The sequence below is a fragment of the Lethenteron reissneri genome, chromosome 25 (genome assembly GCF_015708825.2).
Source record: "Lethenteron reissneri isolate LAM-NWPU_2019-01 chromosome 25, ASM1570882v1, whole genome shotgun sequence".
Classification (NCBI taxonomy): domain Eukaryota; kingdom Metazoa; phylum Chordata; class Hyperoartia; order Petromyzontiformes; family Petromyzontidae; genus Lethenteron; species Lethenteron reissneri.
The window spans coordinates 5,028,621-5,053,214 of NC_083803.1; the positions used below are offsets into that span (position 1 = coordinate 5,028,621).

The 24,594-nt window shown below is 43.4% G+C and overlaps 1 protein-coding gene across 6 annotated transcripts in view; it reads right to left on the minus strand.

Moving 5' to 3' along the window:
* LOC133347078 (MAP/microtubule affinity-regulating kinase 3-like) overlaps positions 1-24,594 on the minus strand; it is a 48,808-nt gene that overhangs the window by 12,517 nt on the left and 11,697 nt on the right. For all 6 annotated transcript variants that reach the window (XM_061559014.1, XM_061559010.1, XM_061559011.1 and 3 more), the window contains 8 exons: positions 16,602-16,650; positions 16,219-16,284; positions 15,066-15,136; positions 12,479-12,535; positions 11,502-11,738; positions 10,261-10,380; positions 822-921; positions 315-427 (listed from right to left, as the gene is read on the minus strand). In XM_061559014.1, coding sequence (XP_061414998.1) covers positions 315-427; positions 822-921; positions 10,261-10,380; positions 11,502-11,738; positions 12,479-12,535; positions 15,066-15,136; positions 16,219-16,284; positions 16,602-16,650 — 813 coding nt within the window. The remainder of the gene's footprint in view (positions 1-314; positions 428-821; positions 922-10,260; positions 10,381-11,501; positions 11,739-12,478; positions 12,536-15,065; positions 15,137-16,218; positions 16,285-16,601; positions 16,651-24,594) is intronic.

The following is a 24,594-nucleotide window of genomic DNA, read 5'->3' on the forward strand; positions in this document are numbered from 1 at the left end:
CAAAAAGTAGATGTCTCAACACTTCAGCTCTTAACGTAAAATAATACATATTCTTAGGTATTTTCGGTAAAGTCACATATGTAAAAAATTTAAATTAGTAAAAGTAAAATAAAATAAAAATCACGACGTTTCGGAGGAAACACAAGCTTCCGTCTTCAGGTGGAACCGTCACAGCACGATAGCTGTCGTGCTGTGACGGTTCCACCTGAAGACGGAAGCTTGTGTTGCCTCCGAAACGTCGTAATTTTTATTTGATTTTTTATTTTACTTTTATTGTTTAGCCAGTCACAATCAGAGCTGCCAGCATACGGCACCTCAGAGGGCTTGCGGCCGAGGAGCAGGTACGTGGCCAGAATCTCGTCGTACTTCATGTTCGTAAGCGAGTCCCGGATCTCGTCGCGCGAGTACCCCATCTCAACCATCGTCTCTGCATACATACAACATGGCACCGTCAAAACATTAATCAACTTTCACATTCTCCAAACTAAGAGGATTTTATTTTTCCAATGAAGTGCTGCAACGTCTTGCATTGCATCATACCGATCGATAGCAATATATTCCAGGCACATTTATACTTGCAGTTCTTACCAAGTCATCACATTATCACAAGGACATCATCACAGGTCGCAATTCACCAGTAAAGTGAAAAGAATTTGGCTTTTTTACGATACTATGTCGTGCAAAAACTTTGTATTTACATTGCAATGTTTTTGCTCTGTAGTAATTATTTTATATGAAACAGCTCCCAATGCAGGGCCCTCAGTAATGGACGCGTCTTGGCGAGGTGTGACCCCTCCCCACCCAACCGTGTGAGGCATTACCTATCCTCTTGGTGTCGTTGATGTCTAGTGTGGGCTCCACGTAAGGCTTGAGCTCATCGTCCTCGTGGCCGACGTTCATCCACCGGTCTTTCATGATTTGCTGTTGCCAACGAGACAAACGAAAGGTAAATTGACTTCGTGTTAGCGACAATGAGGCAAGTCGTAAATACGCACAGACAAAAATTAACACCACCTGTGGTACAGCAGGGGCTTGTGTTGAGGCATAGCACAATATCACAAAACACAATTTCCAAACAGCTTGCTCATGCTGAAAGACTGACTCACACTAAACAGAAATCCACTCTTCCTAGAAATTTTTTGACACAATTATGCCACCCCATTACAGTATAGGAGAAAAAAAAACAAGGCTCTGCTATTGCCACACAGGCAAGAAGTTTCATTTTCTGTAGGGAAATGCATTGGCCAATCCAGTGCAAAGCGACGCAGCTTTCGCAGTATTGCAATGCAATAGTTCATATCTGTTCTGCCAAACATTTCTGTAATTGTACTGCAATGACTAAATGAAAGTTATTGCAACTTTAGCTGCTGCTGGTTATGGACTCCCTCACGAGTTACAATATCAAAACAAATATGCAGCAGTTCATCACTGCAAATGGGGATCATTATCATCCCAGGGTCAGCACGTGTCCGCTGGAGGCAACATCACATTATGAGCTCGACTTATCAATTCCTGGCACTGGACCAATCGGCTGGCACTCAAAGCGAGTATGTACCACAGCCGGTCCAATAACGCCCTTCAAACCACACCCACTCAACGCCAATTGGCCAGATCGTCCTTGATCTGCCGGTGCAAGCCCAGCGACAGGCCCCACCCACTACAAACACAAAGCACATGGGCACACACGCAGGCAAGGCAGTCATCACTCCCTCCCCACAAGTAGCCACAACATGTGATGATGCTATCGCTTAGGCCAGTGGAACCTTTTGCCCCTTGCTTGTTTTACTAGAAAGATGGGACCCATGTGGTAGCACCGCCAATATTTATTATTAAGTTCGAGTCTGCATGTTTACGCCACCGGCAAAGTGCTGTACTGCTGCTGTGCTTTTATTTACGTTTGCCGAGCAGCAAGTAAACATGAACAGGAATATGCAAAGAAAGAACCACACAAGCTGCAGCAAAACCAAACACCCAACCGCTGCTAGCTGAAGGAAATCAGAAGTACATTCCCTTCCACGCTCAAATAGAAAACTCTAAATCATACATTTCAAAACAGCTGACAGTGCATAATGAATGCACTGTTGACATCACGGCTGTTGATGTCACATACTGTTTGAGCACCCAGGCTTACATTTTCCAAGGAAGACACCAGTCCGGTCACATTGTCTTATTAATGCTCATGATAACTAATGAGCACAAGTAAACTGGAAACATGTACAATAAAACCCATTAATGTTCACACATTCCTAAAACAAACCATGATGGATACAAATACGATCAGGATACAAATACGAATTCAACACGTGAAAATTGTAAAGAATTACATTTTCACATTGTTAAATTGCCTATGTATATGCAGACAAACAACAGGAGACAATAAACGTTGTTGGGTTAGATTGTGTCGTCACCGAGACATATATTAAACAAACTAAAGAGACAAATGGTGGATTTATAGACATCAACAGCTACATCCAATCTTGGCTGTTTTATGAATGCCAACCCTGCCTCTCTTGAGTATTGTGTCTCAGTTTCCTGGGTTATTCCGGTGACACAACTACGAGCTTGCAATCGAACATAAGGCGGCACACCGCTGAGAAGTGACAGGAGAAAGCACCCACCTCCAATCGCCGGCGGCAATTTTTCTATTTCCCATTAAAAACTGTGAATCGCACCTTGTGCACACCTACGAAGCTACCACCAAGGTGGTAGTTAAACAACATGATTCCACCTCCTGCATGCCCGAATTAAACTACACAAACAGTGGACACGGTTGAAGAATTTGGCATCTGGCTTAGACAAACACAGTACAACAAGTATCACCATTTAGTTCAGTTGTCAATGGAGTGGGACTTGAACACCGCGAATTTTTACACAATCTGCCATTAGGTTTAAACGCTAAAATTTAGATATAACCTTCAAGTCAAAATGGTTGTATCAAAATTGACAACTATGCACAGTTATCATTATAAAAGCCGAACTAAAAGGTGAAATGGGACGACACTTAGAATGGTATCAACCTAGAAACCAATGTGATTAATGAAAAAAAGAACACTTTGAAATGCAAATGTTTGCAAGAGATAAAACAAACATATATAAAATATTCAATGTGGGCTCAACTTGAATGACAACAGTGACATTTAACTATAATTGTAGGTGGATGGGGGCGATCGTTTGGCTGTGAAGCAACCTCACATTGGCCCACTTATGGCAATCAGTGACAAAGCTGTGTTCATTAAGACCTGCCAGTGAACACGCTGCATAACAGCCTCTGGCTTTCAATATTGGAGCCGCTACTTCACTTGTAATGCATCATTACGTGGTGAAATATGAACGATAAATTTAACCCTTGACTAACATTTTGTATCCTTTAAAAATGTTATCTTTGCTTAAAGGAAACCACAGTCGACACATATTATTATTGCCGAGTGCCTACTTGGCTCATACCTTACTGTAAACGGTATGAAATTTCATGGAAAAACATAACATAATTTAAATTAAGTACAGTACTCTCGATTATCCGCGCAAATGACGGCCGCAGATAATAAAAAATAGCGGATAATCCAAAAATATGAATTTTCCTTGGATCTCTATGCCAAAAACTAATATAGGTATAAATTATGTTTAAATTAAGAAAATTGAGCTTGTTTATGAACAAAACTAAAATTTTTATTAAAGAATGTATTGATTTTGATTTAGAACGAATACTAATGATCGACCGATCAATGGGTGTGCTGAGTAATAACACTTTCCTTCTCTCGCGCAGAAGACTCCGCCCACTAAGTGGATAGCAGAGCCACACCAATCAAAATCCACCCACTGTCATAAATAAATGCAACTACTGTACTGTAGAGTCGTTCACGTGGATTTCAGATTAACCGGAGCACACATTTGTTCGGTTTAGGCACGTGACTTGTAATAAACATTTCCAAGAATAACAATGGATAACTTTTCAGATGATTCATTTGGGCTTAAGAAAAAATCCATGAGGTGTTAATTTCCGTGAAAATCTCAGGTGCGTGGTTAATCCGCAAATCGGAGAGACCGCATGCGGATAATTCAAGAGTCGACTGTATCACTGTGATTGCATAGAGCTGAACGCTTCATTGCTCAATGTGAGAAGTTATTTTAGGAAATCAAAAGCAGCATAGAATATATGTCCAAAATAGCTGAACCTAAAAACAGAAGCCACACTCAACACTCGGTCCTCCATGTACTTTATGAACTAGTTTCCTTTCAGAGCACTTTTTTTAATTTGTTGAAAGCCACAAGATCACAACTGGTTGTATGTGTAATGGGTTCAATTTAGGCGCACACACTTCTTGGGAGGCAACACTCATTTATTAATTAACACAACGTTTACTCAACAGTTACTCTTACTCTACACATAGGGTGGTGACCACCGACCTACACTAGCTAACACACAATTGTATTTTATCCGCTCCAGCGTGACCCAGCCAGCTGGCTGCTGGCAGTCCGCTCACTGTAGGTCTTCTCTTCTGGCATCTTCACGAGGTGTCTTCATTCTTCTCAGGAACCGCCCTGCTCTGCCTTCACACCACGCTTATATCTCGTCTCTCTGGCGTGGCCGGCTCCGCCCAGGCCACGCCTCACTTCCCAGGCCACGCCTCACTTCCCAGGCCACGCCTCACTTCCCAGGCCACGCCTCACTTCCCCCACCTCTGGGAAGGTCCGGATCCCTCCAGCACGTGACCCCCCAGGCACCCCCTTGGGGCCCCCAGCCCTCGTACGGGCCAACACAGTAGTGACCGTTCTGTCACTACATCACCCCCCCCTGTATAAACACACAGCCGTCCCCGGCTGTAACACAACTGTGAACATCGAAAAGGTGTGCCTCCGAACCAGCAACATCAATAAATGACCGGCAACCGATAAGAAATACAATCACGTAATATATACAGAATCGACGAGGGTAAAAGGGAACCGCATAGAAAACGGGGAATTAACAACAAATATACATGAAAACCGGCTAACCCACTTACGCTCCATCACAGCCCCCCCACCGTTAGAATCACGCATGCAATGACAGTCACCCGTTAGCACCCCCCCGCCTTTCCGACGTGGCGTCACAACCAGTAGCACGCGTCGGCCATATCGGGGGGGAATTTCCATGTTACCACCCCACCGCCTTTCCGACGTGGCGTCACAACCAGTAGCACGCGTCGGCCATATCGGGGGGGGAATTTCCATGTTACCACCCCACCGCCTTTCCGACGTGGCGTCACAACCAGTAGCACGCGTCGGCCATATCGGGGGGGGGGAATTTCCATGTTACCACCCCACCGCCTTTCCGACGCGGCGTCACAACCAGTAGCACACGTCGGCCAAATCGGTGGGATTTTAACCCAGTCTCTCTCCAAGACTCGCATCGCAGCATATAGCTGTACCGACCGAGCTGAGACGACCCAGTCTCTCTCCCAGACTCGCATCGCAGCATATAGCTGTACCGACCGAACTGAGACGACCCATCGTTCACTCACTGCACAACATGCACCCTAACAACTGAGGGAAACAGTCTCAACGTAACAGGCCAACTCCACCCGAACCTTACGAATCTCCAGCCCACTGTTTCAACGCGCCTCAGAGGGTCTCAACCTCCGAGCCGTCAGGTCAAGCCGTCAGCCATAGCATGACGGGACCACCCTCCCTGAGCCATGTGAGCGCACAGCCCACAAGGCTAGACAAGCCACAGAGTGTCTCCATCTCTGGGCTGTCAGGTCAAGCCGTCAGCCATTGCATGACGGGACCACACACTCCGAGCCATGTGAGCACACAGCCCACTAGGCTAGACATACCACGGAGTGTTTCAATCTCCGGGCTGTCAGGTCAAGCCGTCAACCATTGCATGACGGGACCACACACTCCGAGCCATGTGAGCACACAGCCCACTAGGCTAGACATACCACGGAGTGTTTCAATCTCCGGGCTGTCAGGTCAAGCCGTCAACCATTGCATGACGGGACCACCCTCCCTGAGCCATGTGAGCGCACAGCCCACAAGGCTAGACAAGCCACAGAGTGTCTCCATCTCTGGGCTGTCAGGTCAAGCCGTCAGCCATTGCATGACGGGACCACCCTCCCTGAGCCATGTGAGCACACAGCCCACTAGGCTAGACATACCACGGAGTGTTTCAATCTCCGGGCTGTCAGGTCAAGCCGTCAGCCATTGCATGACGGGACCACACTCTCCGAGCCCTGTGAGCGCACAGCCCACTAGGCTAGACATACCACGGAGCGTTTTAATCTCCGGGCTGTCAGGTCAAGCCGTCAGCCATTGCATGACGGGACCACAACATTCATGTTAGACACGCAACACTCACTGGGCCATCCTGGTCAGGATCTGCGCCCCAAGATAAGTGACAGCCAGCACCACAATTCCAAATCCCTGGCAGCATGTCACCATCGCAATTTAACACCATCACAACACATACAATTTGAATTATGATCCCCCACAGAACTGATCCAATGCCGAACAGGTACGCACAATTTGTGACGATCCCGAATATTCAATGTTCACAACAATACACCTCACATCCCGTATCCGTACACATCATCTCCGAGACTCGCATTGCAGCAATGCAGCTGTACCAACCGAGTGGAGAGAGCAACGCAATTTGACGGCAATTAACGGAAACGCACCCCCGATCCATGTAGAACACAAGGAGCATTCCCGCACAAAAGACATCATCTGTGCAACAACGGACAGGAACCAACCAGTGAGTTTGAAACAAACCGAACCTGTAATTTCAAAATCCCCTTCAACATTAACCATGGGACTCAGGGCATTCGAATTAAAAAAAACTATACACAAACGCCAAGAATCGCCGAATTGATTAATACAGTATATGCAGTATACGAAGTTCGTACAGTCAATCATTTGGCGCAATGTTCCATCCAGTCCCCACATGGCAACACACACAATCAATACTCCAGACAATCCGTACATAGTAAATAATCACCAGCAAGTACCCAACAGTCCATACACTGTTAACAATTTCAAGCAAAGCTCCATACGGTCTGTACATTGGCAACAATGACGATCAAAGTTTCTGACAGTTACAAGTGACAATCACGAGCGAAACTCCATACAGTATACACAATAACAATGGCGATTTCGCAACAACGATGTAACACGAGTCATTAACACGGCTACATACAGGATATCAACGGAGCTCGGGACACCAACAACGAATTAATCATTAACTACCCCCAGAAGATACCGATCTCGACGCCGTAATTAACAACAAACACTGGTCGCCGCGTCAATTTCTCACGCACACAACCGGACGAACACGTTCCGCAACCCAGCGAGTAAAAAAAAACACCCGCGATCGCAACCCGGCACACGCAAGATGGGTGAAGTTATTATTATTATTTTTATTGGGGCCGGGTGCTTGTCAAGTCACAACTCGCCTGGCAAACTGTGAATAGCGGAGGGCGGCAAGGTGGAGCACTGGAACGGCCCGAAGAATCTTTGATGGTGAACACGGCCTGCTCTTGCGAACCCATCCACCTCTCGCGCTCGAGCAGAAGGCTGGAACTCCCCCTCTGCAGGCGTTGATGTCGGCGGGAGCGGCATTTCGGCAGCAGGAGCGGTGTTTTGGCGGGAACAGCGCCCCGACCAGCCGCCGAAATGGCGGGAACAGCGTTTTGGCGGGAACAGCGCACCGACCAGCCGCCGAAATGGCGGGAACGGCGTTTTGGCGGGAACCGCGCCCCGACCAGCCGCCGAAATGGCGGGCCCACCGCGTGGCCCGCATGCCCGGGCCTCCCCCGCCAGCCACCGCAGCGACGATGGTGTCCTCTCGCCGCGGCTCCGTCGCTCCGTTCCCGATGGCGGCGAAGCAGCAGTGCGATGCAAGTCCCGCCGCTCCGCGTGCAGCGCCATCTCTCTCTCTCTCTCTGTCACCGGGGCTGCCATCCCCGGGGCTGTCCGAAGGACGGTCGTCACACCATCCCCGTCGTACGAAGACGTCCAGATGAGTTTAGTATTTGTTTTTCGTGTGCCCATTTTACTTCCCTAGGATAACACCTAGCAATATTTATTTTTCCACAACTTCTGACACCAAATGTAATGGGTTCAATTTAGGCGCACACACTTCTTGGGAGGCAACACTCATTTATTAATTAACACAACGTTTACTCAACAGTTACTCTTACTCTACACATAGGGTGGTGACCACCGACCTACACTAGCTAACACACAATTGTATTTTATCCGCTCCAGCGTGACCCAGCCAGCTGGCTGCTGGCAGTCCGCTCACTGTAGGTCTTCTCTTCTGGCATCTTCACGAGGTGTCTTCATTCTTCTCAGGAACCGCCCTGCTCTGCCTTCACACCACGCTTATATCTCGTCTCTCTGGCGTGGCCGGCTCCGCCCAGGCCACGCCTCACTTCCCAGGCCACGCCTCACTTCCCAGGCCACGCCTCACTTCCCCCACCTCTGGGAAGGTCCGGATCCCTCCAGCACGTGACCCCCCAGGCACCCCCTTGGGGCCCCCAGCCCTCGTACGGGCCAACACAGTAGTGACCGTTCTGTCACTACATATGCAGACTGGCTGCAAAAGCCTTCCATTGAGCCCCACCGTAAAGCTTGAGTGCTGCACACTGTGGCAGAACAACCTTTATTTACAACTGGATGAAATCTTACGGGAGGCAAAACGTCTCCTTTTGCAAGGGAGACCTGAAAAATACAGCGCATAATATATAAAAATAAATGTAGACAATTGGCCAAACGATATTGTACATTTGTACAAGGCAATAATGCATGCTGAACATATTTAATTGTATTTGTTAAGTTGAATGATATTTCACTCAATTACTCCACTGGTGCAAAAGCAATCCCACGGCTGATGGTGCAGATTTTGGGTTTGCCTAAAATTTGTTCATCACTTCAACAGCCCATATGCGAGTTATGCAGGGAATAAAATCCGAGTAAAAATCCCCAAAAAACAATGTAATGTACATTGTGAGCCATGTTTAAAACAATCGTGCTTTTCGACCAATTTTTAAGAATGCTGGTATTTTAGTTTTACCAAAACAATCCAAAAAGCACAACACTTTACAAGACGCGATGCCGATGCTTGAGAGTTGATAAGAGCACTCGAAGAACATAAATTATTGTTTTCTCAAATGTATAATCGTGTTTTTCTAATTGTTTAGATGTCTTAGTTTATATTCTATGGTTCTTTCGGTAAAGTCATGATCGCAACACAAGCGGTCGTCATCAGGAACAGGGAGGTTAGCCTCTTGTCATAGTTGAGCTCAAGTCTCTTTTTACAATCTGGTAAACCAGGTATCAACAGGCCCATTTCTTCAAATAATGATCAATGTAGTGCTAACGTCATGTTAAGAGATAAAGTCTGTTACTTCAGGAGCCTGTTAATACATGAATGGCTGTAAAACTGTTCTACGATGAAAAGGCTTTCATGATATACCATACAGTTGTAATAAAATATCTCCTAAATGCCAAAGTGCTAGTCATCTACCAAATCATAAACTTGTGCATAAAAGCTATGAATAAACTGTGCTAAGCCCCCTGTTCCAAAACAACATTTCCTGTAAACAGGGTCAAATGGACAACACTCTGAGCAACTGTATACCTTATGGGGCATAGATTTCCCTTGTCAGAGCGAGACCACTGCACCTGCTATGCCAGCCTCTCGGGGAACATCCACCGACGCAGAAGGCAATCTTCAATAGGACACGCTGGTATCGTTTTACACACACACTTTAACCAAGACTCCAACCTTGCCACAGGAATTTGAATATATATTTAAGGGAAGCCCTCGTTACCAGCAATACCCAGATGGATTTTAGCTGTAGGAAAACCAAAAATTAAGGCAAACAAGCACCCCAAATTTACAGTGTTGTTAACATCCATTAAAGTTGAGAAAACCCATGAGCGTGTGGTGAGGCCAGCACTGCATCAATGTACCTTTTTATTCCCAGTGCTTAAGTTCACACACTGGATCAGCGAATAATTCAAGGCTCAGTCAACCTAGGACCATTTCTGGGTAGGTTCAGACACCAGATGTCATGTACATGTTCAGCACCAATGCCAGTAATCAAACCCGCAAAGAGATAATCGAACGGGCGCACACTGTTTCAGCCAGTGATCTCCAGTAATTCTCGTGCTTGAAACTGGCAAGAACACAAGCATGCACACACACACACATGCAAGCAGGCATCATCTCAACAGCGCACACCTCTGACAAACACACATGCTAGCACTGCAGCTGACCTCCAGGCTGCCCCGCTTGGCAGGGTTGAGCACCAGGAAGCGCTTGAGCAGGTTCTCACAGTCGGTGGACATGTAGAAGGGGATGCGGTATTTCCCGCGCAGCACACGCTCACGCAGCTCCTGCACAGCACACGAATGCAAAAAGCACCCTTGAGTCGGCTCTTTGCCCATGGGTTAACCACCTACCCAAAAAAATTATATATTTTTTAAAGTTCAGTTTTCAAACTTATTTTATCTCAATTTGTGCTATCGGTATCATGCCACAAGTTGAAGAATCCTATCAGATATGTCAAAGAGCAGTGCAATGATTTGTCAGAGAATGGCCCATAGAAGCGGATACCAGAGCTCCCCCCCCCTCTTGAGATCCCTTCAAGCAACATCTAGTCCACACGATCGGGGAAAGCAATTTTTACTCATGCTGCCACTCAAGAGTAATGTTCATCATATGATAGTCAAACTATTTTAAACTATTATACATGGAAATCAGCCATATTTTGCAGACACAAATTTTATGTTATAGGTTTTTTGTGTATTCATTGTTGACCGAGCTAAGACCATCAACTCAATATTGAGCAGCAGGTTTAATCACAGGTAGCTGCTTGAAACCAGGATCCAGACGGTATGAGCTCTGGCCTCTTGCTTATCTGGACAACTTGTTCATGTTTTTGTTTTTTGTTTGTTGCGGTTGCACCCAATTCAAGAGCCGAATGGCTCACAGGGCTATACAAAATAAATGAAACCGAAACTGAAAACTGATAACTTACTTTGCCGCGTTGCCACACTTCCTTATGAAAATGTGTTTCCATATATGTGGCTGGTAAAAACCAGACATGTGATGTAGATTCCTAAAAAATAATCATAGCTGGACTTAAAAAAAGACTATCCTGAATGAAAAATGATTACTGGTGATTACCATTGGCAAAATTACTTTTTGACCATGTGAGTTGATCTTGTCTTTGTGGGATAAAAAAAAACATAAGTTGTAATTTTGCATAGCAGTTCTTAAAACTAAAAGCATAAAATTACGTGCATCAAAATTCACTCACGGATGCACATACATGTACATGATACCGATCACGAGTATGCCCCCCACACAATAATAGCCACCATTCAGGACAAACTGGTAGTGACATCACTACTGGAGTGTAAGCGTCTTGCTGGCAGGTTTGTGGACCAAGATGTCATGGGATAATTGTTTAACTGCCCCACAGCCCCCTCTTTCCCCCAACATGCAAACGCACTTTGAGATTCTGGCCGTCGAAGGGCAGCGACCCGCTGACGAGCGTGTAGAGGATCACTCCGAGGCTCCACACGTCCACCTCGGGCCCGTCGTACTTCTTGCCCTGGAAGAGTTCGGGCGCAGCGTAGGGGGGGCTCCCGCAGAACGTGTCCAGCTTGCTGCCCAGCGTGAACTCGTTGCTGAAGCCAAAGTCGGCGATCTTGATGTTCATGTCGGCGTCCAGGAGAAGATTCTCCGCCTGCGCGCGGGGGGGGGGGGGTTATCATCAACACAACAATACCATTTCACGCAGGACATGCGGCAAATGAGAGATTGTTATTACGTCTGCTTAACGTGCCCCATGTGAAAGAAGTTGACCCGTTTTAATGAAGGATATATATTTGAGCATGTGGAAATCCCACGGACCCCCCCATCCTTAGTGTCATGGAACAATTCCCTCGATCACAATTAGCCTCCCTGGATCATCAGAGATACATGCTTGAAGGAGGCAGACTTAAAAGAGCATGGGATCAATTGTTACAAAAAAATTAACCCTGCCCCAGATATCTGAGACCCACTGGCCCAGTGTCACCAGGACACACACCTTTTTAACTGTATGAGATCCCACTCAGTCAACATGCGCAGCTCCTAACCCTCCAATTTTAGCCCCCTTTCCCCACCCACCCACGCTTCTTTTCCAACATCTTGCATGTTTATTTTAAGATAAGATCAGCCAACCCTATAAAATCCCAACAATAAGCTCCATAAATAAGTACCATGCATTGTCAAATGTGAATATAAAAAAAGAAATAAAAATGTTCGTCACAGGAAAAAAATATCTATTAACCTTTACAATGTTATTAGTATGCAATTGGCACAGATGTGTTCATTATTGTAGGTTCAATAACATCTCGTCTGCTATTAAGTCATAAAATGAATACTTGCACATGCTCAAAGTGTAGTAGATATAAAAGCATGGTAACTGGCAGGTAAACTCACTTTGAGGTCTCTGTGTACAATGTGTTTCTGGTGGCAGTATTGCACAGCAGATACAATCTAGAAAGGAAACATGAAGAAATTGTTGATAAAAGTTCAATAACATTAAAATCATTACAAAGAGCAGATTTCCCGTACACCAATGCATCAATAATGAAAGTGGTGGCATTGTTTAATTAACAGTAAGACAAAATAAAAAAGTAATGCTCTCAGTAGTTACAAGCGCATATAAAAGCAGTGCTAAGGGGTTAGATGTAGCACATTTAATGGCTAAATGCATCTCACAAACATCTGCACTTTCCTCTCAAGCAAAAATAAAAAAAATAGTTTTAACTGGAAAATACAGAGGCTTTTAGAGTACATGGGTTGATAGATTAGCCAGTTTAACAGGTTGCTGCTGGAGGAAGATTGATGATTAACAGTGAATGCATAACACGACCATCAGCTCCACTGCCCCATATTGCACCGACTGCTTATATATTGTAAAAGGCTTTATAGTTACCATATGGCAGTGTTGCCATATCTGAGGAACAAAATCTCCCTATTACCTGGAACAAGTACTTCCTTAATTTGAAGGGAGTACATCCAAATTGTCTAAACCAGGTTTCAAAATTAAAATGTCTCTCCAAGGCGCTCGAGAAAACAAATTAATCATCAAAATTCGGGCATGGATAAAAAACTCAAAACTCTTCTCTTCGACTATAATAAGCATCTGCAACCGTAAACATTTCTGAATGCACAACCTCTAAATCCACAGGCATAACCTCTGATCTACCAAGAATGCTGTTGCGATCATTGGCTTTCTTTTACCGCATCGCTTTCAGTTTCAATACAACCCACATCCGAGGGGCCCGCCCGCACTGGACCACTATCAGAGATTTCACCCAGTGTTCATTCGAAGCCAGAGCTTTGAGGGCTAGGTTATGAGCAGCAATTGCGACTACGATAACACCTGCGCTCACAATATGTACACGAGTGGCAAACCCATAAGAGCATGCAGCCCGAAACCAGAGTAGGAATTTTGATGTGGATGTCATTTTTTGGCAAGTGGGGTTGGGCAAAGGTGAAAGTAGACTTAAAAAATACTTAATAATATTAGCAATATCCCAAAGTCCTGACGAAGTCCACTCACTATAATTATCAGTCGGTGTGCCGTGTCTAATTTTGCATTTCTTCCTGGATTAATCTGCTTCTTTCAACTCCATGCTTATTTTCATACTTTTCAGCTTTTGTTACATTTTCTCTGTCAGTGTCCATGTTTTACCGCATGTTATAGCAGGCAACATCACTACAATTGAAAATGTCGATCTTTAAGCATATTGGTATGTTGGTTGTCGTTATAAAATAACATTTTACAAAAGCACTGCAACCTGCTACCACCCACCTTTTTATTATATAGTTCTGATAACTGCCCACAATCAAATTACTGCCCTAAGTACACATACAACTGATGCATGTTCTAGTTGTTCCACAAATGTATGCCTTCATTTGTTAATTGAACTTGCAAACGTCCTTTGATTTGCTCATATTTATCCTGAGTGCAACTTTGCATCCTGGTTTTACTTTTTCAATATTCCGTCAATTATTTACAATGGTTGTTATATTGACTGTTTATCAGCATAAATGAGATGGATAATATTTCCTCCATTCTAAATTATGCTTTTATTCCTCAAAGACATTTAAAAAATATTTCTTCTAAAGTCACTCTACATAGCCTTAATTGAGAGCTTATCTCCAAGCCAGAACCGTTTTTTTGTATTCTGTGACCATCTTCAAGGAATATTTGTACAGCTATTCTATATATATTATAAATGAACAGATATCAAGAAAACTAGCTCGTTCTAATGAAAAGGGTTGTAATGCCTCTGGGAAGACAAATTATATTAATAGTAAGACTTCCATTATGGGGAAAGGTTTTACTTTAAGGAGCGAATGAAGATGATCAATATGAATGCATTCAATTTTAGGCCCGACTGCTATCTACGGCTGTCTTGTTTGAGCAAATCTCCAGAACAAATTCACAACTGTGTACAGCCACATCCCGAGTTCCCTTTAAAAACGCAGGTTTCTTTAAATACAATGGACTGTAATGGACTTCCACTTATCCCAAAGAAATGAATGCCTCCAACACCAATCAGAAATATGTATTACGCAGCACAGAGTAAATTAAGGGAATGTGGTCCAAGTCTGGTGGCTACTTCCACAGTGGCCACCTTTAGCACCACACTGAAGGCCCATTCTCACCTATGCACATCTGTCAACGAGTCAACATAATGGCGAGCCGGAATGCAGTTTCAGTGGGAATAGTATGTTCACCAACAATACACAAGCGGGATATTACAGGTAGAAACAACAGTTCCACACTGCCCACCAGGGATTATTTGTCTGTCTGTCGTGCATAGCCACGCCCTCGATTTGTATTTCATAGAGCGCTTCGGGCAGGCTCAGCACCACGTGACGCACCGCACGTGACGCACCGCCCCACACAGCTTGTGCCGCGTGACACGGATCGCACGAATGCGCTGTCTAACCAAGTTTCTACCTGCCCACTCCGAAGGAACGTATTTTTGACAAGATAAATTATGCTCACCTGTCTAAATTTTGCTCGTGCCTCTTTTTCCTTCATACGTCCATGTGCAACCAAGTAATCAAACACTTCGCCTGAAAAAAGAAAACATTTCATTACGTGCAAATAATGAAGGAAATTATACAAATATGCAGACACTTTCATGTGACACTTAATAACATCAATTCATCTTGCAGATGCATTCCTAATATGCTGAAAATGAATTAGCACGTTCACAAAGAACAGGACTCATTAATAAACACCAATTGAAAATGTAGCGTGTAAATCGTTCAGACTTGACAGTTTAATTCAGTATTTCAATAACGTTATATATTTTCTTGATCTGAGATGTGATCGTCACTCGTTTTGCTCAAGCGAAAGTGTGAAGAAACTAGAACAAAAAACACCGACAAAACCAACACCTTGAAATCACATGACATTGGTGACGAATATAAAAAACTAAGCAATTTGTATGTTACCAGGTAAGGCCAACTGTGCTATACAGATCTTTTTCAGAAGTGACCTTGCCACAAGTAATAAGCTCAGCCAAGTAAGTGGCTATCATGTGGAAATTTATAGCAGCCAAATAAACTCATGTCGATAAATGTACAACACGACCACAGGGCGAACATGCAAACTCCAAATATTCAGGCATCATTGCAGGGATCGAACCCACGACCTCCTGTATACCAGGCGAGGTAGTTACCATCTCGCCATAGTGGCACCCATTATATAAGGAACTAAGCAAACTCCCACAGACTATATACAATTTATGGATGGGCCAGTTGGTTTTGGCAAAAATGATCTAACAGGTGGTTATTTCGACATCACTCCACCACCTTGCACACGTAAAAAAATTCTGCATTTCAGCGAGACCTTAACGTCCACAAGCAGACGGGTCAGCGGGGCTTATCATGAATGTCTCTTGCAAAGGAGTGACTCCTTTCTGATGTGGCGCCAGTCATAGTTGGGGGATGAGATCAGGTTACAAACTGGCGAACCTTGATTGCACACGGGAACAATGCAACCTCTGCGGTATCCAAAACTTGGACTGAACTTTCCCCCCCAAAGTGCCATATGGAGGAAAAGGAGAAAGGAGAGACCAAAACTTTTAAAAAAACAAAAAAAAGGTGATTGACATCAGAGGAAAGCTGGAAAATGACCGAGTAATATTTACCTCCACTTGCATACTCCATCACGAGATACAATGTTTTTTCCGTCTCAATAACTTCAAATAATTTAACTGCAAAAAAATCAAACAAACAAATTAAGAAGACGCAAGGGACACAAGCGTACACTTTAAAATTAATTACGAGGCAGCAGAATACTGACTCATATTAATTTTAAAGTGGATACAGAAATTATTCACATCAGCGATGCAGGAGCTAATCAATTGCGGGGATATATATTCAATGTGTTCCGCTTTAGTTAAAGATGCTGCAATTAAGTGTTTTTGTGAACTGCCCAACTGTCCCAAAATGCAGGAACCTCCTAAAAGACGAAACATGGTGAAGCTTTACAGAATACATTAATCATTAATATAGTTGGTGGCATCCATACCGATATTGGGGTGATTTAAAATCTTCATGATTCTTACTTCTCTGAAAAGCTGAAAAAGACACACAATCTAATTAGATCTCATTAATTTTAAAACATTGCCCTGGATTCACAGCTGAGATGAACATCTCATTTACTGAGGTCCTGCAGCCCTAGTGGTAGCATAAGGGTCAGCAGACATTACATTTATAATTTGTTACCATGTTAAAAACAAAACATGCATGAGAGATAATCATGTATTGCAGATACAGGGCATTAAATATAATTGCAGACAAAACAAAGACAGCTACTTAAATATGACTCATTCCCATTCAGCAGCACTGTAAAATCTAAGGCTGACAATTGGGTGGTATGAAATTGTTAAAGGTTTACATAAATTTTTATCAAATGGCAAAAATACCTTAACAATTAAGAGTAAAGAACCATTACATAAAAAAATATCAATTAATTTTGGCTACTCGTACATCGATAATAAATCATAATAACTGCAGCACACTAACATACGTCGGTAGCAATTTTGACTGTAGCCTCAACGATCGACATAAACACATCTGGAAAAATAGATTACAGACTGTGGACAACTCGATTCCAGTTTGCAATTATCTTTTCGGTTTCAGCCATGACAAATTTTATCAGCGAGTTGGTCGCAGAACAGTGTGGGAATTTTTTTAAATGTATAAATGGGTTGCAACATCCCCCAAGACTTCTGATTTTTTATGATATCTGACAGAGGGCACTAAAAGCCCAAACTAGGGATTTCACAATGGCGATAAAATAACCCCCCAACTGAAAACGTCCTGTGACGATTCAGTAGAATGCCAAAAATATTCCACAAAGATGAGGGATAATTTTTGTTGTGAGGATTTCCACAATGTTCAGAGCAGCACCCATTTTTTTTATTGCAGATATGTAAACTTTTGCTCTTTTAAAGTGGGTCACATTTTCAAATACTATTTGGGGACATATATTTGTGTTTTTAAATAATCAGGGCTAACTTGCTCCTTCCTGTGACCTCCTTTGCTAGTACTAAAATATGAGAATACGTTTTCCCCCTTTTATCTGGCAACAAAACAGGTGTTAAGTTGTTAAAACACCAAACTGAAACCTTTTACAATGAATCATGTCTGCATTAACCACAATAGTTGTGGTCAGAATGCAAACAAAAAACACTCTGATAATATATGCAGGAGGTCCCGTGATGTAGATGCTCACCCCGAGCTCTCATTACTCTGATAGTGCATTGTCTTTGACCTGTATGCCTTTTGGCATCCTCTGGTTTAACACCGTTTGAGACGTGGCTCAAAAGAAAGCTGTCTTTGGTGTGGACCAATCAGTTTCAAAGACATATTATCAGAGTATGTTTGTTTGCATTTTGACCTCAAGTATTGTGGTTAATGCAGACATGATTCCTTGTAAAAGGTTTCAGTTTGGTGTTTTAACAACTTAACACAGCTGTTTTGTTGCCAAATAAAAGGGGAAAAACCTATGCTCCTAACTTGCTCCTGTTGGTTTTTTCTTCGAACAATGTATTGTTTAAATATTATGCATAGAAAACAAAAAATATACAACAATTCCTTGAGAAACATTCACCATCCAGGTGCCAGTTAACTAGCTATCACACAGGTCAAGGCAATTATGCAATTTTGTAGAAAACAGGGCCCGCAAACAATTGCCTACAAATTGTGGTAGCCAAAAAAAAAGAAACCAGTCAATCCTGCTCAAACCAGAATTCACACTATAAATTACTTAGCAATAAGATACACAGGTTTCAATCGTGCCTCAAAAATGAAACCTGACTGCAATTACGCAAAACAAATTCACACATTTCCTTCCCCAGGACTACGATAAAGATATTTCTACCTGGCACACTTACATAATGCGGTATGGCTTTTGTACAACATTGGTGCAAGCACCAGCAAGTCAACTTTAAGAGTCAAGAAGATAATGCTTTGGCCATGGTAAAAAATAAGAATAAAAAAGCATTGTCTATCACAATCAAGGCATTTTTTGCAACCCACAAGCAAAAACAGCATCTAAACACTTATGTTAAACCCAGTTTGTATAGTTGGCCACCAACACCCTCGCACTATTGGAGTGTGTCGGTGGCCAACATATGAATAAAATAAGTTTGTGAATGGTGTTGTGTGCCTCTTGGGTGCTCAAGTGGTTCTTCTGATTAGTCCGTGTAATATGTAACATGATTCTAAGTCTGTATCCTGCTGGCAAGATGTACTTTGGGATGTGAAGAGGTCTTATCATTCATTTTTCAAAGTAACATCAACCAAGACAAGACTGCGAGAAACATTAATTCTAATTCAATTATAAGACCTACCCAAACAACGATGGTCAACTACAACCTTCTCTTTAAATTGTTCTTATCTGAGCTAAGAAAGCTAAGTACTGTAAAACAAGTTAATAGGAAAAATTAGATTACCTAATTTCAATATTACTGCTGTTTACATAGCAATACTTTTAAATATTGTACACCTATATGCGCCGTTGCACAGTAAAGTCTAAGGCCTATAGCACTTCCGGCATAGGTACAATGTTGATATCACAAGCAGGCAAGTCGCAAAATCAACACCTGTAACTCTGGCAAAACACCTTGGTCATGTCCTTATCATGCATGATCACTGTTCAGATTTAGCAAATAAATGTTCAGTAAGACTAGTAGCATGGCTTGACAGGCCAGCGCTGCAGGTTCCCAAAGGTCACCTTCACAGTCACACTGCAGCAAGTCTAACCAGCACTGCTTAGCCACCGTGTGCTCGGCAACTGCACTGTAATCTTTTACATCTATGTCAACTAGCATTGCCAAAGAGATAGGCAATATGCCCAAGTGGAATGTGTGTACACGACATAGTAGTTTATGCTCAAGTGAGCAGTGTGATTTAACACAATCAACTTTATTTTGGTTATTAAGGCATTAAGTAAATGCATTCTAAACTGAACAAACATTGTTTTTAAACTATATATATTTTATACGGCTGTTCTTGAAAAAGCAGTACTGTATCTGTAATCAAACTTTCATTACATTGGAGCGTCTATGCCTTGGAATTGTTTATTTAAAACTGCAAGTACACCAGGTTAAACCGTTAATGTTTAACTTTATCGACGTGCTACTACAAGACTAACAACCTTGTGTCTACATCTATTCTCTTTACAAGGCATAATAAAAAAGATATTTTGAAAGTTCCTGTAATACAAAAGCCCATTATAAACACGATTTCAAAGACATTACAGATATTTCAAGTGAATGAGGTAATGATGTCGTTCGGTGCTACAGACCGCCTTAATCTACTCAAAAGTACATTCTTTTGGCAAACAACTGGAATTCAACTTGATCAAATGTGTAAAATCGCAGGCTAAGAAACCAGTGTACGGATGTGGAGGGTGAACCAAGTGTTGGCCAACTATACACCTTGTCATGCCATTCAATTGCATTTGTTGTTCAAAATTAATTGGATGAAAGAAACTTTCTCCAGATGAATCTATATATATAAAATCGTGCATGTCTGTCTGTCTGTCTGTGTATGTGTGTGTGGATTTCGGACCATACGCACTTTCATTGGACGGCGGTTGCCCCTGGCAACAGCTAACGACGCCTTCGCCGCTTTCATTGGACGGCGGTTGCCCCTGGCAACGAGTAGCAACTTTTCGCCGCGGGGTGGACGCCATTTTTAATAGCGCGGGGGGGGGGGGGGGACCGGCACCCGTACCCAGCGTTCGCCGGGTGGGAAAATCAGGCAAGGCGGGAGGCTCTGCACGGTGCTAGGCCTCGACACCCAACACGCCACTCTGAGGTAAATTCATACAAATTTCACGTCCTCTACAGAGTGGCGAGGGAGGCAGAGTGGCAAGGGAGGGAGAGTGGCGAGGGAGGGACTCAGCCTCAAAACGAGAAACTGGTGTGGCGTATTAACATCGCCACTGGGGAGACAAAGGCGGCCGGGCGTGGTGGATACAAGTCCCGGGCAAAGCCAGGTCATGACTATGTGTGTATGTGTTTATGTGTATGTCTGTGTGTCTGTATGTATGTGTGTATGTATGTGTCTGTATGTGTTTGTGTGTATGTATGTGTGTGTCTGTATGTATGTGTGTATTGTGTATGTGTTTGTGTGTATGTATGTGTGTGTTTGTATGTATGTGTATGTCTGTGTGTACGTGTGTGTGTATTGTGTGTGTGTCTGTGTGTGCGCGTGTGTTGTGTAGGGGGAACGGTAGTGTAGTGCTTAGCGTGCTGCCTGTGTGTGTGTGTGTGTCTGTGTGTGTGTCTGTGTGTGTGCGTGTGTGGTGTGTGGGGAGCGGTAGTGTAGTGGTTAGCGTGCTGTCTGTGTGTCTGTGTGTGTGTGTCTGTGTGTGTGTGTCTGTGTGTGTGTGTCTGTGTGTGTGTGTCTGTGTGTGTGTGTCTGTGTGTGTGTGTCTGTGTGTGTGTCTGTGTGTGTGCGCGTGTGTTGTGTAGGGGGAACGGTAGTGTAGTGCTTAGCGTGCTGCATGTGTGTGTGTCTGTGTGTGTGTGTCTGTGTGTGTGTGTGTCTGTGTGTCTGTGTGTGTGTGTGGTGTGTGGGGAGCGGTAGTGTAGTGGTTAGCGTGCTGTCTGTGTCTGTGTGTGTGTGTCTGTGTGTGTGTGTCTGTGTGTGTGCGTGTGTGGTGTATGGGGAGCGGTAGTGTAGTGGTTAGCGTGCTGTCTGTGTGTCTGTGTGTGTGTGTGTCTGTGTGTGTGTGTCTGTGTGTGTGTCTGTGTGTGTGTCTGTGTGTGTGTCTGTGTGTGTGTCTGTGTGTGTGTGTCTGTGTGTGTGTCTGTGTGTGTGCGCGTGTGTTGTGTAGGGGGAACGGTAGTGTAGTGCTTAGCGTGCTGCCTGTGTGTGTGTCTGTGTGTGTGTGTCTGTGTGTGTGCGTGTGTGGTGTGTGGGGAGCGGTAGTGTAGTGGTTAGCGTGCTGTCTGTGTGTCTGTGTGTGTGTGTCTGTGTGTGTGTCTGTGTGTGTGCGTGTGTGGTGTGTAGGGGGAACGGTAGTGTAGTGCTTAGCGTGCTGCCTGTGTGTGTGTCTGTGTGTGTGTGTCTGTGTGTGTGTCTGTGTGTGTGTGTCTGTGTGTGTGTGTCTGTGTGTGTGTGTCTGTGTGTGTGTGTCTGTGTGTGGGTGTCTGTGTGTGGGTGTCTGTGTGTGTCTGTGTGTGTGTCTGTGTGTGTGTCTGTGTGTGTGTCTGTGTGTGTGTCTGTGTGTGTGTCTGTGTGTGTGCGTGTGTGGTGTGTGGGGAGCGGTAGTGTAGTGGTTAGCGTGCTGTCTGTGTGTCTGTGTGTCTGTCTGTGTGTGTCTGCGTGTGTCTGTGTGTGTGTGTGTGTGTCTGTGCGTCTGTGTGTGTGAGGAGCGGTGGGTGTAGTGGTTAACGCTACGCTGCGCTACCAACCCGGCGAACCCAGTTCGATTCCCGCTCATGGCCACCACCGGTCAAGATTATTTGAACCTCCCCTAGGTCGACTCAGCCTCAAACGAGTAACTGGTGTGGCGTATTAACATCGCCACTGGGGAGACAAAGGCGGCCGGCCGTGGTGGATACAAGTCCCGGGCGAAGCCGGGTAGTACAGCTAGTCTCTATACATTGGTATCATTTAAAACAGCGCCTTGTATAGCGACTTTTGACCACTGGCTCGGCATCTACAATGCATATGAGCGATGATGCAAAGCTCGATAATGTAGATGCGCGTTTATACGTACTGCTTAAATAGCATCTACAGTGCCAACGTATACAAACATAATCTTATTCAGTAAGTTGGCAGATGCAATGGCGCATCAGTTATTAGACGTGCACGATTCGAGGGTATAACCACTTTACAGGATAATTATATTATTCCTCGTCCTTGGAAATGACAAGCACATCAATCAATACAATTTGTCCAGGGCATTGATGTGGGAATTTCTACTTTGTTGATCGTGATTTGCTGTTCCCATTTAGATTTTGATGACATCAATGCTGTGTAAAATAACATAGGCACACAATTACAAGATTAAAATTATTCAAAGATGAGCTGGCCATGAGACTTAGAATAATTGTAAAGGGAAAATAGCAAAAACATTGTACAGGACTTCACATATGCAGAAAACTTTTAATATCGAAGGAAAATTCATTTCAAAAGTTCAACAGGGTAGGCTATGAAGGTTGGCATATGATTTGGCCAGATTTTAGCCAAAGCCACTAAGTAATTTACATTGGAAACATTTTTATTCATTAAAAAGAATAACCCGTAAAAACAAAGTTTTTCACTCTAAATCCTTTATATGCGTGGCGGCTAGAGTCCTCTCGTCCTCTGGCTTGAGATGGCTGCCACCTATGGGTCAGATGATTGTCTGCAGTATTAAACAATTGGTAATTCAATATTTAATTTGTTTTCCCTAAACACTGTAAAATTTTGGAAAAAAAAATTCACGAACATTAATTGTCTCGCACAACGAGTCCGTGTGCAAAATGTCAGCTCGATTGGATCACGGGAAGTGGGTTAAAAAACGACCAAAAGATTTGCACGGTCGTAAGCAAGCAAGCACGCAAGCAAGCAAGCACGCAAGCAAGCAAGCGAACTTAATATAAAGGATTTAAAAAAAAATACAAACCAAAAAAGGATGACTTTCCCCATAACATATTATAGTATGGAATTTATGGTGTCATATCTTCAAACCTTATCTGATCTCATATTCTTTGGTTCTTTTGGTAAAGTCATGTAGACAGAAAAATAATAATAAATAAGGTGAATAAAAATAAATAAAAAACACTAATGTAGACTGTAGCCTGGTTCTTAATCAGAGTGAGCATACTGGCAGTCTATAATAATGTAGACTGTAGCAATAGTTATTAAGCAGGGTGAGTTTAATGGCAGTCTATAATGTAGACTTATTATTGGTTCTTTCAGTAATAAAACAAAGTTTGGGTAAATGTTTGAAGATTTGGATGTCAGTGCCTTGCAAATGATTGTTCACAATAAAACTCGCAATCAAACTTTACGACGAAGTTTTATTGCCACGTCTTAAACAAGCTAGTGCTTCCATCATTGTGCAGGCAAAGTTATATTCACAATCTCATAAAACTATGCATACAAGGAGCTTGCACACATTTTCCGGTATTACAATTTTGGATTTATAATTGATTTTTAACAAGCCTTCGACCTAGACATAAGTTTGATTCCCGGCTATCTCTACCATCAATGGCGAGTCGAAAGTAAACAGTCCTGGGCCCCAACTTCACCTGTCTGCATTGGTCACAGCGTGGTGATGTATGATTACCCCCCCCCCCCCCCAACAGCGAGCATGGTGTGTGGGGAGGCCTTCATCCAGTATATTGACAGAACTGCAAGTTAAGTGTCAAAGACGTGTCAGAAGATGATCTTTAGTTGCAATGGGAGAAAACGCTTAAGTATTCAGTTTGGTTTGGTTTCTTCAAAAATGAAAGTAATTGTAATCCCTTACCCATATCCACTGTCTATTACAATACAAAATGAACTATGCTGAAACTTACCAGAAATATCCTTAATTATTCGTAAAAAAGCGATCTAAAATCTCAATAGTTCTTAGATAAATCCATCGCTCAGATTCAATTTAACCTACAGGCTATATTAGTTTAAAAATACAACTACACCAGCCACTTGTTGGCATCTATACTCAAATTGTTTATTTTTAGCGTGCTATATTTGTAGAAGTGAGCCACGGTTTCCAATTTGCATCGTTTTAATGTTGATACCATGGTGGCGAGATGTTAACTACCTGGCCTGGTATACATGAGGTCTTGGGTTCGATCCCAACCCGTAGGCCTGAAAGTTTGGAATTTGCATGTTCTGGTCGCATGGATTTTCCCTCCTTATTTAGAAACATGCGTTTAAAGTATTTGGCTGCTATAAATTCCACATAAGCAAGTGCAATGGGCTATAATTTGTGGCCAGGTCGCTTCTGAAAAAAAGCTATATAGCTCAGTGGGCCTTACCTGGAAAAATAAAGTTTTATATCCCATGGC